The sequence below is a fragment of the Sorex araneus genome, chromosome 2, assembly GCF_027595985.1.
Source record: "Sorex araneus isolate mSorAra2 chromosome 2, mSorAra2.pri, whole genome shotgun sequence".
Taxonomy (NCBI): Eukaryota; Metazoa; Chordata; class Mammalia; order Eulipotyphla; family Soricidae; genus Sorex; species Sorex araneus.
Genome location: NC_073303.1, coordinates 313,024,819 through 313,042,804, shown reverse-complemented (window position 1 = coordinate 313,042,804; position 17,986 = coordinate 313,024,819). Strand labels below are relative to the sequence as shown.

Here is a 17,986-nt window from a genome sequence, read left to right as displayed (position 1 = left end):
TCTGGGGTTAGGTTAGAGAAGAGGTGTGGTTTTCTTTATTCTTTTTTTTTTTTTACTTGGGAGAGTACACCTGGTGATGCTTAGGACTTGCTCCTGTCTCTGTGCTCAGAGATGTCTCCTGACCATACTAGGGGAACATATAGAATGCCACTGATAAAACCCAGGTTGGCAATGTGCAATGCAAGTTCCCTACCTGCTGTGCTATCAGTCTGGCCCCCTAGAAAAGAGTTGCTTTAAATACAGCTACAAGCAATAATATTAACCTGGCATAAAATTTTATAAATAGCTATCATTTTATGGTCCAAGAAAAATCTAGTATAGCTTCCTGAATTTTATAAAACTGGGTATATAGACTATAGATCAAACATGAATGCCACTCAATACCTCTATTGCAAACTACAACACCCAAAAGGAGAGAGAACAAAAGGGAATGCCCTGCCACAGAGGTAGGGTGGGGTGGTAGGGAATGGGGTGGGGGTGGTGAGAGGGATACTGGGATCATTGGTGGAGGTGAATGGGCACTGGTGGAGGGATGGGTAAACGATCACTGTATGAGTGAAATGCAAACACAAAGTTCATAAGTTGGTAACTGTACATCACAGTGATTAATAAAATATTTTTTAAATTAAATATGATATTGTTAATTAGGGTGCCTACATTGACCAAATAAACTAGGATTTTTGTGTGTGCAAAGAAAAAAGAAAACTCATTATGTCTTTTATATTTAAGTCATTCCTTTATAACTCATGTTTTTGAAAGGGGTAATAATGAATCTTGGTTTTTAACTTGAAAAGAAAATTCCAAGATAATAATTTTTAATGATTAAAATTAAGAACTGGAGATATGATTCTGTGATAGAACACCTATTTTGTGTGTGTGAGGCCCTTGGTTAAATTACTGGAAGATAAATTTAATAAAATAATTTACCTAACTTAATTGATGAATTTAAATAGTGAAACTGGAAAAGTAATTTTCAGGCATTTAGTAAACTGATTAAAAACAAACTCATGACATAAGTAATCACTATGGTATTGCAGCCTTCTGGTTAATCTCACTCATCTTCTTCTGTGTTCTACTTGATGATGGGCTCTGGGCACTCTGAAAAGCATCCAAAGCAACTGCATTATCAGCATATGTACTTATGCTGTGGTCTGGGAACCATTTTCTGTCTCCTGAAAAGGAATAGAAATAACAATAAAAATGATACGTAAATTTTAAAAAGATAAATACATGTTATTAAATTTATTTCTCACTGAATAAGTGGAAAATAAATTCTGATTAATTATAAAATTATGATATATAACATGACACTATTTTATAATTATATAAGAATTATTGTATTATATATTAATAAAAATACACCAATTGAACTACAATGATATCACACACATAAACTTGGATAGAATCAATTATTTTCTGTAATATTCAACATAAAGTGTGAAACTTTCTATGTGAATAAATACATTTGAATATATATGTAAGAATTGAACTGTCATAGTTCCTAGCAATCCAACTTTTATCTGCCCAAAGATACAAAAATATTCAATTGAAAAAAAAACACACTATTATTATCAGCAGCATTTAGTATAATGCCTAAGATTAGAATCAACCTAAGCATCTAATGACACATAAGTGGCCTACAAAAGTGTGGTATGTATACACAATTGGATATTGTGCTGTTCCAAGGAACAATTAAATCACACAATTTCCTGAAACCTGGATGTAATTGAGAGCTATCATGTTAAGTGAAGTAGAAAAAAAAAAAGAAGGTGGACAAACAGGATTATTTTTTATATGTCTGTGGTATATAGAATTAATAAAGGAGAGGATGTAATGTGTTAAAGGATGGATATCTACATCATTTTTGAGCAGAGTGTATATGAAAAGGAACAGGGAAGAAAAGATATTGAAGAAGGAGTAAGAGTAGGTAGACGGGAAGTGAGGGAGGGGGCAGGTACCAAGCCAGGCCTTGGTTGCATCAATGGTGTAGAGGAGTGGCATACCTGTATAACCAATATAGAGCTCTCTCTCTCTCTCTCTATCTCTCTTGCTCTCTCGCTCTCTCGCTTGCTCTCGCTATCTATCATCCATCTATCATCTATCTATCTATCATCTATCTATAGATCATAGAATCAACAACACTGAAAGCATGATATCCAAACTACAATCACCAAACTTAAAATATACCTATCAAGGAGGAGGTTGAGAGGCGGGTAGGAAGCTGGGGACACCAGTGAAAGAAAGTTGATACTAGTGTACTAATGATGGGCTTGATAATGGAACAGTGTATGTCTAAAACCAAACCATGTACAACTGTAAATTACAATGCCTAATAATAAACATAAATTAGGAAATTGTAGATATATCCCCCCAAAATCAGATTCCGAAATTTTAAAATATTTAACATACTATTAAAAGTGGTATATTACAAGTATCATACAATACTTGCAATTAATAGAATGTACATTTGATAATTTATTAAGATGAAGTTATAATTTTAAAATAATCTCTCTAGTCCACATTAGTGATTTTATTATATTATGATAGTAAATATATCACTACATTATATAAATATATGCCAACTCACATAGGATTAATAATTTCAAATAATTTCAAAGAAGAAAAAATGACTATTTGTTGCATAGAATTTTCAATACTTCCTAAAAATGCAAACAAACTGTTCAAAAAAATTGTTTCAGAAAATTCTTAGCTTGATACTGAGGTCATCTTATTTTATGTCTGAATTTACCTGCAGTTGTAATCCTAGTACTAGAATAGCTGTATTCCAAGCTATGAGAAGGAAATAAGTTGAGTCTTTCATTTTTATCAAAGTCAATGAATATTTCAGCTCCTTGATGTTCAATCACAGACTTACTTCTGGGGTATAGTTTTTGTAACAACTAGGGAAAAAAATATTCAACAAAATTAAGTTTATTTCATCAGCACAATGAAACAATTTTTTTCATTGTAACCTACTATTTCCTTAGCATGAATTATTTTGTTCATGGTAGTTTACATTCTAACAACAGAGACAGAAAAGTATTACAACATTTATCCATAGTAAATTCTGACAATGTAAAAATAATTACAGAAATTAGATAAAAGTCCTCAGAAATCCAAAACACAGACATAAATTGAGGAAACAAATGAAATTTTCTTTCCCCTCCATTCCTTAGTTTTCTTTTTTCCTTTTTTATTATATGCATGTATATTACTGGGAAAAAACAACCTCTCATATGCTCTGCTTTTGCCTATGTATACAATGATTTCAAAGATGAAATTAAAATGCCAATCTGATCTGTCCAAAATTATAAACAAATTCAAGTTAAAATAGTCACTGAGAAGCAGAGAAGATGAAAGGACAGGAGGGGCAAGGAGGGAAGGAAAAGGAAAGTGGGGGCAGAAGGGAAGGGAAGGGAAGCGAAGGGAAGGGAAGGGAAGGGAAGGGAAGGGAAGGGAAGGGAAGGGAAGGGAAGGGAAGGGAAGGGGAGGGGAGGGGAGGGGGAGGGGAAGGGGAAGTGAGGGAAGGGGAAGGGAGGGGAGGGGAGGAAGGGAAGGGAAGGGAAGGGGAGGGGAGGGGAGGGGAGAGGAGGGGAGGGGAGGGGAGGGAAGGGGAGGGAAGGGAAGGGAAGGGAAGGGAAGGGAAGGGAAGGGAAGGGAAGGGAAGGGAAGGGAAGGGAAGGGAAGGGGAGGGAAGGGAAGGGGAGGGGAGGGGGAGGGGAAGGGGAAGTGAGGGAAGGGGAAGGGAGGGGAGGGGAGGAAGGGAAGGGAAGGGGAGGGGAGGGGAGGGGAGGGGAGGGGAGGGGAGGGGAGGGGAGGGGAGGGGAGGGAAGGGAAGGGAAGGGAAGGGAAGGGAAGGGAAGGGAAGGGAAGGGAAGGGAAGGGAAGGGAAGGGAAGGGGAGGGGAGGGAAGGGGAGGGGAGGGAAGGGGAGGGGAGGGAAGGGAAAGGAAGGGAAGGGAAGGGAAGGGAAGGGGAGGGGAGGGGAGGGAAGGGAAGGGGAGGGGAGGGAAGGGGAGGGGAGGGAAGGGAAAGGAAGGGAAGGGAAGGGAAGGGGAGGGGAGGGGAGGGGAGGGGAGGGGAGGGAAGGGAAGGGAAGGGAAAGGGAGGGGAGGGGAGGGGAAGAAAAATGTTGGGAAATTCAGGCATAAGTGTGCTAAATAATCGCTGAATTTATGTTGCCAGAAACTGCTAGATCTAGGATTTGAGTATAGATCTTACTTATTGACACGTAGACTAGTTTCACAATTCTATTTTAAAATATTCTTTTATCATAAGGATAGATATATATAGGATTAAATATCTACGTCTTAGTAGGAAGCAGACTAGTGATCTAGAAGTGATCATTTTTGATACACTGCAATTAATAGTGTCTATTTGCATTAATAGCTACCAGTGGATTGATTTAAAACACAAATTCAGTTTGTTTCAAGGAAATAAATCACAATGATAGATTAATATAGCTATTAAAATTTATGAATGATATAAATTATGACATATAAGCAAAATTAATTACAAAATAAAGCATCTTCTTCACAGACAAATTCAAATCTACGCATGGCATTTTTCCTGGCTTCCTAAGACAATGATCACCAATATGCTTAATCTTTTTAGCTTGAACAGAGCTCATATTTTTATTGGACAAGTGCAAACTTGTAAGAGTTATCCAAACTGTTTGGCAGATACAATGTTAAATATGGGTCTGTTTATTTGCTCGCTGGCAAGGTTTTTTTTAGGTTTTTACTGGACATACAAAGACAAATGTTGGCAGTTTCAAAACCAAAAGCAAGAGTCTGTCTGACACTGAGCCAACCTCACCACTGTTGCTTATCACTTAATTCCAGTCTCCCACTTCATGAAGAAATTAAGTGTAAGATTAAGTGTAAATTAAGTGTAAAAATTAAGTGTAAAATAAACTGTAACACACTCAAAATAGAGATAAAGAACAACTCCCAAAACTCTTTTGCCCACTTTAAAGTTTTTTTTACAGAAACAGATTCTAAGTAGTTTCAGCTCAGTGAATAGCTTCCACAAGGACAAAAGGAGAATGAACGAAATTGTCTAGTCATCAGGGATGATAAAGAGGTAATTCAACCACCACATATAAATTATTATCTCATGCCATACAAGTAATCACTTATTTCTGTAATAGTAGTCCAAGGAATAAAAGTGATCAATAAACCAGCCAGTGAGATAGTAAAAGGGTGTGCTCCACCCAGTAAATTCCATACACCACATGGTCCCCTGAATAACATAAGTGCAGTCCTGGATCCCCTAAGCACTGTGGGACACAGACCTGGTGGTCTTTGAGCATTGACAAAGATGTTTCTAAAAGTTCTGGCATCACAGAGATTGAAGACCTAGCACAGAACTGCCAGTCAAGAAGACTAAGAATTCCTGGAAGTTTCTCCAAAGTCCCCTGAACACTTCTTGAAAGAGCTCCTGAACCCAATGATTAATAAAATGTTAACATTTTCACTCAATCCTGGTTATTAAATGAGACTTTCTAATGATTTTACTATATAGAATTTAAACCCACATAGCTTTATTATTTGGCAATAATGCAATAGTTTGTCAATAGTGGAATAATGAAATAGTGTCAATAATGGAATATTGCTTTAACAATATTTTTCTAAGAAAATAACAAAACACATCTATTTGTTTATTAGCCATATTTCTCAAAGTCATAAGGTTTACCTTGCAAAGTTTATATGACATTAAGTCAGAGAAAGTGGTGCTATGTATCTACATTTATATCATGTTAACCAATGAGATGCTTTACAGTAAAAAATACATTTAATATATAAAATTATTTGTAATTGCTAATTTAATTTAGAAAATAATAGTATTCTTATATGGTATTTGAGATGAGTCCTAATGAATTATTTGTCTTGGAAAAATTTACTATCATATAATTTACCATATTAGAATTTTTCCTCTAAGTCATTAACATTATTGACCATCTGAGTCATTTTAAACCACCTTGTTTAATGTTAGCACATTGTAACTTCACTGGGAAGTCACATTTAAGAATTTGTTGTGTCAATATTCATTTCTTATGATGTTTCTTGTAAAATTTTAATAAAATAAACATAATAGACTTACCAGTGGTGACTCTGTAGTTTTAGACTCTTCAAAGCTTGGCCTCTCATATATATCACTAAAGGTCAAGGATTCCTTGGTATCTTTAGGTAGTTTCTCTCTTACAGAAGGTTTTGTTAAAGATGTATCTTGCAAGAAATCCTTTCTCTCATTTAATATGTGGGAATCATCAGAACTCTGGTTTTCTATAATACTTATACATTTATCTTCAATATTTCTTTCAAATAACTCATTTTTCTCTATTTTTATAATGGCAGGAGAAAAAAAGAACATCAGGATACACAGTTGTAGGATAACGTAGCCTCAGATAGTTTAGGTTTATTGGGTTACTCCCATCACAGTGCTCCCATTCCTCTGTGTTTATTTTTAGCTTCTTTCTTGGTGTTCTGTTGATTTGTAAATATTATTTTTCTCTTCTCCTTGAGTCCTTTGCATAGTTTATTCAGAGCAATTTGCTTTTTGTATGGACAAGGAAGACTTGGCAAATGCTTTGCTTTTGTAACCTGGGAGTCATTTGACTCTACATGATATTTTCCTCTTGGACAAAAAGCATTTGCTAAGTCTTCCTAGAGGGCAAGGGGAGAGAGAAAAAGGGAGGAGAGAGACAAGAGAATCCAGAGAGCTGCGGTAGATCCAGATAGAGGACAGAGCTGGGAGTGCGGGAGATGAAAAAGATGGAAGATTGAATAAATGGTAACTAATCAGCAACCAGTTTGGTTCTTGTTCTTCCTTCGCCTGTCCTTGGCCAACAGACATCCCGATCCAGTCTACACACAGTGGTTCCAGAGCACCGAACACGGGTGGTGAGCCCGCGAGTGTAAACGCCCCTCAGCATGCCATAGTCTTTTACACACAGTGTTGTTAAAAATCTATATTTAAAGCTCCTGATGTTGAAAAGCACATAACTATTTTATAAAGTGACTAAAATCTTCACAAGTATATTAATCTATTCAAAAAGCCAAAGTTCTTTATCAATACACACAATTTTACCAACATTTATTTGTGTGTTTGTGAAGTCAAATAGCTTATTGAGGGAATATGCATTTCCTAGAGATACTGCCGGATTCTCCAGATAGAAAGCAAGACAAAAGGATGCCTCACTCCTCACAGGGAAAAAACGAAAAAATTCAGATTTGAGCAATTACAGATGGTTAGTCCCAATTGATTGTCATGTTTTGATTTTTTTGAGGGGTGGGCTCCCTGCAATAAAGTTAGAGTGTTAAAAACTTAAGCACACCGAGGGGTGAGCGGCTCTGCCTCACCACCCACGTTTGGTGCTCCGGAACCGCTGTGTGTGCTGTCAGTCAAAGGCAGGTGACAGAAGGAAGAAGGCCAAACTGATTGCTCGATCAGTTTATTTCATTCTCTCTCTCTCTCTGCTTCTCTCCTGGCTCTCTATCTCTCTCTGGTTCTGTGGATCTGGCCCCCCTGTCTTCTTCTTCTGTCTCTCTTTCTCCCCCACAGTCTCAGTTTATATAGCAAATTACGTAGGGCAGTAGCACAAAATTGGGTTTAACATCAACAAATCAACAAAGAAGGGTAAGACCATTTCTTGAGGAGATTAACAAAATCTCATCTAAGGAAATCTCTTCTAAGGAGATCCTCTCAAGGGTGTGATTCCAAACAAGGGTGTGTCAGGGTGTGAGCTAGTAATCTGCTTAAATAGTTATAGTAAGTAAATCTACTTCTAATATTTCTAGCAATGTCATTCTGTATGAGCACAGTAAGAGATATAAAGTTTGGTTCTTCCTGAGGACATCTCACTATACAGTCCAGACCACAGTCCTTAGGCCAGGTTAATCTTCCTAACCCCAGCAGGGTCCTAGTCTCGTCGTTACCTTTGGATCATGATAGCATTGCCCATGATCATGCCCTCAACTTATAGTTGAGTATTGTGGCGCTTTGGCCTAGCCTATCTCGATGCCAGGGTAGCACATAACTCACCTCTTGCCCTGGATCCGTCCTGTCCCTCGTCGGGACCCTGCTTTTGAGGTGCTAGGAACTGAGGGCAACTGAGTTGAGAAAGCAGATGCCCAGGAGTAAATATTATTGGAGTCAATCAACTCCCAAGTTACAAGCACAATATTGTCTTCCTGTGTTCATACAGAAAGGACATTGCTTTAAGGTAAACTATGTTCCCTAAGGCAAGGCTAAAAGGACAAACCCATGTTGTCCTACATTAGAGCAATCTGGCGTTGACCTCTGGGCCAAGTTCATGACACATATGTACTCCAGCCCTTGAAACCATCTTCCTGGTCCTTATATTTCTTTAGTTTGTTCTCATTCTTAAAAGATATACTAAACAACTTTGATTAACATGGTATTATCTATATATGATAATCAGAGGTTATATATAAATAGAAAACTTAATAAGTTAGACTAATGAAGGGACAAAAAAGCTCTGGTTTGCAATACAGTTTTTATTTCAGCCCTGTTGAAATTTTCTTGCTGTTTTCCCCCTTCTATGGCCTTGCCCACTTTCTTGCTCATTCCCCCACTCAAGTTTTACAATAGAAACTTTTCAGGAATAATGAAGAGGGAACCTTATATCCACCTCTCACCTCTTTCATTAATATTCCTTCTGACAAGAAGGGGCCAAAGTGAGACCTGCCAGTAAGAGCAGCAGCATTTAGGGGACAGAAAACTACTTAAGCTGGGACACAGGCCTCTGGGAACTACAAAATGTATAAGATTATATTAGTCACCCAGTCATTAAGTCTGCTTTAAATAAATCACTTGTTTTAGATCATTGGTTTTCAACCTGAATGTACAATGGAATCTTCTGAAGATACTCTTTAAAATAGTTGGCAGTGTATGAGCCTGATCCCAACTCAATTAAATCAGACACTCAGTAGGTATCAGAAACAGAATTTTCCCCCTAAGTTTCCAGTTCTCCAGGTGAACATAATATGCAAACGGACCTGTAAAATAATAGTCTATATTCTCTGTACATTGAAAATAGTTTTTCAAAAATATTATTTTCACACAGTATAAGACCAATATCCAAGGGCAGTAAAAGGGGCCAGGCAGATTGATCAACGGCCAGTAGCCTGCCTCAAATGCTAAGGAAAGGGTGTTGGAATAGAGTAGGGACTACAATGTTAATGGTAATAGTTAGAATGATAACTCTGGGTAAGAACTGCATACTGAAAATAGGTAAAGGAACAAGCATTATAACCTCTCAGTACCTGTACTGCAAACCATAATGCTCAAAAGGAGAGACAGAGAGAATAAAGTGCCTGTCATACGGCAGGCTGCCAGGGGGGACAAGGGGGCAGGGGTGTGGCGGAAGGGAAATTGAGGACATTGGTGGTTGGAAATGTACACTGGTAGAGTGATAGGTGTTGGAACATTGCATGATTGAAACCTAAACAAGAACAGCTTTGTAACTGTGTATCTCACGGTGATTAATATATATATATATACACACATATATATGTATATATATACATATATATGATATAAAAGATAATTTTGTGCACATTGCTTTATATTTACTACTTTTTAAATTTTTTTGTTTTCTTTTGGGGCTATACCTAGCAGTACTCAGGGCCTATTCCTGGCTCGGCACTCAGGGGTAACTTTTTGTAGGGGTCGAGAGGGTGCTGGAGATCCAATCCCCCCCCCAGCAGCAATTAACATAAGAGTCCTACCCACTGTCCTAATGCTCTGACCTTAACTTCCATTTATAAAAAGTAAAATACACTTGACTATCCAGACTGAATGCAATTAAAATTGATCACACATTAAACCTTTTCCAATATATATCTTATTTCTTTCAACTGAAAATGTAAAGTAGTAGAGGCTATGATTAAAATAGTCTCCTGAGGTACAAATTTTGCCTTGCAACCCTCAGACTTACTTGTTGCAGTATTTATATAACTAAGCAACTACACATAACATTTAGAACTTCTACTTCCAACAACACTTACTATAAATTTCTTAAGTTGCACAAGTAATTTGAGAAATGCAATAACTAACATGTCAAGAGAAAAGCATTTATAGAAAAACTTTATAAAAGTTATTAAACTTAATAAAGCTTCCACAATAGTGCTGTATATTTATTCTATACTTAAATAGCTATTGCCTGGTATTTAATTTCATTATTGCCATTTTCTATACCTAAATGTATACAACTGACCTTTAAATATTTTTGCAAGATTATAAAATTACAGTAATTGGGTTCATTGATGCTGAAAAAGTGACAATACAGCTTTTTAATAGCATTCAAAGTGTAATACAGATAGTACAGGAGTGATGTAGTTTTGAATTATTTATCAGAATATTGATTAAGTTATAACTATTTGATGCTATGGTTCAACATTCAAAAATCAATTAAGCTAATGCTAATGCATCGACAGGATAAAAAGAGAAACAATAAGACTCATATAATGAGATTTAGAGAAATAATTTAACAAAACCAGGTTTGATATCTGGTAAAACATATGGTACATTGAGTACTGTAGAAGCATACTTGGACACAGTACCAATGCCTGAGCATTACTACTATGGCCTAAAATTATCCTTAAATAAAGATAAAATAGAGCAGAACTTCAACTTGAAAAAAACTACATACCGAAAAAACCATAACTCTACTTTTGTTTAGTTTTAGGGGCCACATCTGGCAATGCTCAGGGCTTACTTCTGGCTCTATGCTCAGGGCTCACTCCTAGACCATATGGGATCCCAGATATTACATGTGAAAGCAAGTGCCCTATGCGTTGTACTATCCTTCAACACCCTTATGCCCCACTAGTATAATTTTTAACGATAAAAAGTTAGAACATTTACCTTTAAGTAAGAAAAGAAACAAGGTAAATGTTTCCTTAACTTAAAAATGTTATATTGGAACACTTAGTTTATGCAGTAAAATAAGAGAAAGTAAATGACAAATTGGGAAAAAAGAAATACATCTGAGTTTGATGAAATCATTATCTGCATAGGAAGCTGAAAATAATCTATAATTATTTGTTAATAATTAACAAATGATTATCGCAGGGCTGGAGCGATAGCACAGTGGTTGGGTGTTCGCCTTTCACGCGGCCTACCCGAGTTCGATTCCTTCGCCCCTCTCAGAGAGCCCGGCAAGCTACCCAGAGTATCAAGCCCTCTTGGCAGAGCCTGGCAAGCTACCCGTGCATATTGGATATGCCAAAAACAATAACAATAAGTCTCTCAATGAGAGACGTTACTGGTGCCCGCTCAAACAAATCGATGAGCAACGGGATGACAGTGACAGTGATACCCACAATGAACAAATTGTTTTTAAGGTTAAAACCACTGTAAAATTTATATGTGCCCACCCAAAGTTGCACACCTAGATATAAAAATCTAACAAAATATGAAGAAAGTAATAAAAATACATTGAGAGAAGTGAAGTCATTACTAAGTAGATTTCATAAACAATCATTTTTAGGATGTCTGTTCTCAATTTGATCTATAGCTATAATACAATCACAAATAGCAGGAAGTAATTGTGTGCATTAAGATTAAATTAAAAATTTATAGTTTGAGTCAAAAGTTTCAGAATGACCAATAAAATATTTAAGGAAAAAAGATTAGCACTACCAAATTTCAAAATTAAGTTGCTATCTTAATTAAGATGTTAGATTATTCTGAATACATGATTTGGGTGATTATAATTTTTAAGATGTATCACAAAAGGCATAAATCTTGAAAAAATAGTTAATAAGCTAGAACTGAATAAAACTTACATTCTACGAGTAAACTCTTGCTGACAAAATAATGAAAATCCATGCCATGTATTGGGAGAAACTATTTGCAAAACATATATATGATGACAGTATAGTTATGTTTAGAGAACTTAAATTTCAGCAATAAGAAACAACCGAGACATTTCTATGTGGAATGAGCAGAGTAAAAAATAATGTTACATACTCTAGTAATTTATGGAACTAAATTACTTTAGTGTTTAAGGAACTAAAACTTAAATGCATGTGTATACATACACACACATATATAAGCATACATGTACAAATCAGATAATTTTTAACATTTTAAAATATTTGCATCATGCTCTTCACAACAAAATTTTCTAATAATAAAATTAAATGTGAATAAATAAGACTTAATTTTTTAAACCATCTCAAAGTTTGCAAAAGGCCTTGGAAACTCATCAAATGTTACATATATTTATATATACATTGACAACTAATGAACCAAGTAACCATAGAGGCAAAACAGCTTAGGGATGCTAGGGATCAAACCCGGGGTCTCATACATGTGAAGTATGTGCTCTACCACTGAGCTACATTTCCGGAAAATTTAAGCGGGGGGTGGGGGGGTGGGCACAGTTTCTAACAGAACTTGCACGTCTCTGTAAGATTTACTGCTCAGATGAAGAAGAATACACCATATCTAGCTGTGTCAGGGGACGGCTTATGGAAGTAATGAGAACATCCTCCGTGAGCCGTCATTCTTCAGGAGAAGCCATCCAGCGAAGGTTACATTGCAGTTGTATTGCCCAAATTTGGAGAAACAAAGAGCATAACAGAAGGTTTACTAACGCGAAAACAATATGGAGAAAACTTGGTGAAACGCACGAATGTTGCAGCAGCTACCTCCTGAAGTCTGGCTTGGAGAGGGCGTGTGCAGAGTGGACATTCCCCATCCTGCCTCGACAGGCACTGTGCTGCCGGCTGCCAGGCAGAGGAGCTGCTGGCTACACGTTCTGCCACCCCCGAGTAGCCTGCCCTGCACTGTGCCCAGTTCTCTCTTCCTGTCCAACTCGCCTTAACTCATTTCATCTTTCAGCCTCCCAGACAGCCACCCGGGACTCTCTTCTTCCTCGGCTGCATTTTCTAACAAGCAGCACATAAACACAGGGTATTTTTTGATTAGTGACGAAAGAGATATTTTGACATAGATATTATGGCCGTGAAAGCGGCCATGTGACACAGCATTATCAGATACTCCCTACTCATTTTCCATAATTAGCACACAATATTTGATTGGAGGCAAGATGGCACGCTGCCTGAACCCCTTGTGCTCTCCCCAACCTGGCTCACCATCTCGCCTTAGACAACGCATGGCTCAGCATGCCAGGCATGGAAATCTATTCATGATCCCTGCTGGAATTCTACGTGTGATTCCTGCTGGACATTGCCAGCTATTTTGCAAGATTCAGACAGAATGACATCAGCGGGGCATCAATAAACAATGGCAGCGGCCGCAGTGTCGCGCCCTGCTCTGGCCAGGCCAAGTCGCAGCATTAGCTGCAATGCGAGCATCCACTGTGGGGTGATGTCAGCCAACCACTGGGTGACCTGGGACTTGGTGCAAGTGTTCGATCTGACACAGACCCTCCACAATATGGTCCTGCTCTGCCAGGTGCTCAACAACCTCCGGGCACACTCCATCAACCTCAAGGAGATCAACCCGAGGCTGCAGATGTCCCAGGTACTGCCCAGAGATGCAGGTAGGTGAGTGTTTGTCAGTGTACAGATGGTTACAACATGCCTGCCAACCAAAAGCTTACATTTGGTAGACTGGGAACACCTGTAAAGGCGATAGAGGCTACCCCAAAAGACTCCATCCCTCTCTGAGAGCCTGGCAAGCTACTGAGAATATCCTGCCCACATGGCAGAGTCTGGCAAGCTACCTTTGTCATACTTGATATGCCAAAAACAGTAACAACAATGATCTTGATTCCCCTGATCCTGAAAGAGCCCCCAATACACCATCAGGCTATACTAGCATGCTATAGGGACGAATGGAGACGTTACCGGCACCTGCTTGAGCAAATCGATGAACAACAGAATGACAGTGACAGTGATTTATACATACACATATGCAAAATGTACAAATAATATATAGAAACAGGGAGAGACATCAACATCAGATCATTATGCAACTATAAATGAAAAAAACAAAATCATATGTCACTATATAAGCATTAAAATATAAGCATACAAAACATTGACATTACCAAATGATGATAAGGTTAAGGAGAATAGAGACACTTTCAGTGAGAGGGAATATAAAATACTATAGGCATTTTGGGAGACTGGAGCGATAGCATAGCACGTAGGGTGTTTACCTTGCATGCGACTGACTTGGGCTTGATTCCTCCATCCCTCTCGGAGAGCCTGGCAAGCTACTGAGAATATCCTACCTGCACAGCAGAGCCTGGCAAGCTACCCAAGGTGTATTCGATATGCCAAATAGAGTAACAACAAGTCTCACAGTGGAGATGTTACTGGTGCCCACTTGAGCAAATCGATGAATAACGTAGTGACAGTGCTACAGTGCTACATTAAAGTAAACATGTCTGTTTACTTTATTTGTACATATTTGTACATGATGTAACAATCATGTTCCTTGATATTTAGCTAAAGTGACAGAAAATTATATCCAATCAAAAAGCTATCACTGTCAAAAGGGCTGACTGGAGTAGGGCAGTGGGGGAAGCAGAGGGATATGAGAGGGATCCTGGGAATATAGTGGAGGGAAGTTGACACTGGTGGTGGGATGGGTGCTGCAATATTATGTCCAAAACCCAACAACGAATAACTTTGTAAATAACAGTGCTTTAATAAAAATTTAAAAGTATTTCACTGGTATTTGATACAATATATTATTACAAAAAAATTGGATGTAATCAAGATTTTGTAAAATAAGTGAATGTGCAAATAAATTTTGATACATCCAGGTAACAGATTCACAATAAGATGAAAGTACCTATAATGGCATAAAAACTTAGGGGGTAATTTAAATGCATACTCCTAAGTGAGAAACCAGCTTGTAAAGACTTCATACTTTATGATTCCAAATATATGACATTCAGGCAAAACATAACTAGGTAACGGTAAAAATTATCAATGATTGCCGTGGCTAGAATAAAGTAAAGCATAGAAAACAGTGCACATACAATTTTTAGTAGAGTGAATCTATTTTAAATGGTGAATAGATTTAATTATACACCTTTCCAAACTCACACACTGTGTAGGAATATAAACTCTAATATAATCTATAGACTTTAAGAAATGATGTACATTGACATATGTTTGTTGATTATTGCCAATGTATCAGTTTGTTCTGGAAAGTTTTTTGGAAGAAAAGCTGTAGATTATCGGTAGTATATGGTACATGGAACTCTCTATATTCACTTCCTAATTTCTAAGTGAAGCTAAAAGTAAAAAAGATTCTATCTAGCTAGCTAGCTATCGCTGTCTATCTATCTGTAAAGTAACATTTATGTTAGCCTTTATGGTCACTGTTTCCTCAAAGACAAAAAGAATGTTATTGTCCATTGAGGCTTCTGTGTTTGTGTTTTATTTTGTTTGGGAGCCACATCTGGCAGTAATCAGGACTCATTCCTAAATCTGTACTCAGGGAATCACTCCTGGCAGCGAGTGCTCAGAATTGAGCTGCAGTTGACTGCCAGAAAGGCATGCACCTTAACATGCACAGTCCTCTGGTTCGTTTGCTTTATGTTTTGATTTCATTAATTAGAATAAATTTAAGTAAAACAATCAGCACATTAAAGAATTAAGTTTCTTCAATAGCATAAATAACATTGGAATATTGGACTGATATTGGAAGGTATAAATAACATTGGGTATCACTGTATCACTGTATCACTGTTCATTGATTTGCTAAAGCGGGCGGCAGTAACATCTCCATTTGTCCCACACCTGAGATTTTAGCAGCCTCTCCCTAATAATCTTCCCCAATGATTGGAAACTCTTTCAGAGTCAGGGTAATGAGACCTGTTATTGTTACAGTATTTGGCATATCGAATGCACCATGGGGAGCTTGCCAGGCTCTTCTGTGTGGGCAGGATACTCTCGGGAGCTTGCAGAACTCTCTGAGAGGGATGGAGAGTGTAATTTAATAAAATTAAATATAGATCCCCAGCAGTCAAAAACCTCCGGAACCCAGCCACAGCCATGCCCAAGGCCACTCTCCACATACTTGGACAAGCCTCACGCATGAAGGAACTGGCAGAGAAACCCAGGCATGCGGAACCCAGACCCAGAGCCGAGATCTCCAAGCCTGCTCTGATCGGGACTCCTCCACCCAGACCCCCCATTTTCCAGTAGCTTGGCAGTCACACCCAGAAACTGCCCCCAGTGTCATGTAATCCCATCAACGGCCAAGATCCAGAAACTATATAAAACAAAGTTCCAGAAGCATGTAACCTCTTAATATAGGGTAAAGATATAAAAATCAGTAAATACAGTAATGCTTAAGGAAACCCTATTCAATGTCAAATTGCCATAGTTCAATGATAATCAACCAGACTTAAGTAAAGTATTAAAATTATGAGTTTTAGGTAAACTATTCTTTCAAAATCTGAATAATTTTATGTTTTTAATTTTAAAAATCTTTATATGAGCTCTGACACTCTGGATGATGCAACAGTCTATTGTTGGCCATAATGATTTTGTGTCTTAGCAGTTTAAAATGGCAAGACAGCAGGATTACCACAAACCAGTTATTTATCATCTGCAAACAAATCAAAAGGTGATCACCAATTTTACAACTAATTATTTAAAATAATGCTCTGTAGTACCTTTCAAACTCAATATCCACTATATAGATTACATAATTATTAAGTGTATAGAATACAGCATTTGAAATTAATATTGGAAATGATCTACTTTTTTACATTTTACTTTATGAGAATTAGGTCTAAGAAAATTAGTGATAACTTTCAAGGTCAGAATGTGACTTAAGACAGAAGTGGAAACACATATGACACTCCAGATGAAGCTGTTTTTCTGTGACTGTCTTTCATGATCGCACTACTTGGAAATTGGAGCCAGATGTTTGCATATAGAATTCCAATTATGCTGATCTTAAGGAGCTAATACTAATACTAAAGGAGCTAATACTAATAAACATACAACTATAAGAACATGAAGATTTGTTTTATTCTAGTTATATTAAATGTGTTAAACTTTATATAAAATTTGAATTGCTTTGAAATATAATTAAAACAAGGTATTGAAACTTAGTATCGATAATATTTATATCACTAAAAAATTGCCCAATACTGTCTTTTAAATGTTAGCTTCATCCACCATAATATTCAGAGACCTGGATTGGCTTATTTTACTTCTTGATACAAATACTATTATAGACAAAAGGAGTGTTTTCAAGAAATTTATTTATTTTTAAATCAATTTTCTAAAGTAGAAAGTATATATGTGGCTCTAGTATAGTTCTATAGCTATTGGTTTGTTAAATTATCAATATTTGTTATTAGTAATATTATACAACAAGGAAAAATTACCTTTTGGGTAATCTTTGCAATAAGAAAATCTGCTGCTCAGATGAAGATGTAAGAGGTCTGTTTTTACGAAAATATGTCTGAAGAGAATGTCATTTTCATGTAGAAACGTATTCCTAGAATCATGAAATGTATAACTTTCAAATTGAGAGGAAAACAATGGATTAAATTATGTTAAATAAATAACGTTAAGTAAATAAATCATATTTGGAAAGGAAAGTTAAAAATCTCAACTTAACAAAATAAACATAATAAAACTTTAAGGGCATATGGTTATTTAAATCTATGTAAAATTTGTTTTAACCTTACTGTAAACATATTATATATGACAGGTAACCAAATTATGTCATGGATTTAAAAGAACAAGGTAATTGGGCCAAATCAAATTCAATTGCAGATTTCAACTGGAAAAATCCTTTTCAAAACATTTGGAAATAAGTTTGGTTCTTATTTTATTTAGCGCATGAATAAATAATTGAAACCAGTGTCATCAAACATTATACATTATACATAATACACCAATCAACCGTAAACTAATATGTTGTGTGTGATATTTATGTTCCCATGCTAATGATGATAATTATGTACATTTTTATAATTTAAATAGTTTCTATAAATTTAATACATT

General features: G+C 36.8%; 1 protein-coding gene across 1 annotated transcript in view; it reads right to left on the bottom strand.

Annotated features, from left to right (window-relative positions):
* Positions 1-1,023: 1,023 nt before the first annotated feature.
* The window catches only part of ZBBX (zinc finger B-box domain containing), a 146,407-nt gene continuing 129,444 nt past the window's right edge, over positions 1,024-17,986 (bottom strand). Inside the window, 6 exon segments of the mRNA XM_055124803.1 lie at positions 1,024-1,172; positions 2,750-2,900; positions 6,105-6,368; positions 6,370-6,403; positions 11,816-11,876; positions 17,362-17,495. Coding sequence (XP_054980778.1) covers positions 1,024-1,172; positions 2,750-2,900; positions 6,105-6,368; positions 6,370-6,403; positions 11,816-11,876; positions 17,362-17,495 — 793 coding nt within the window.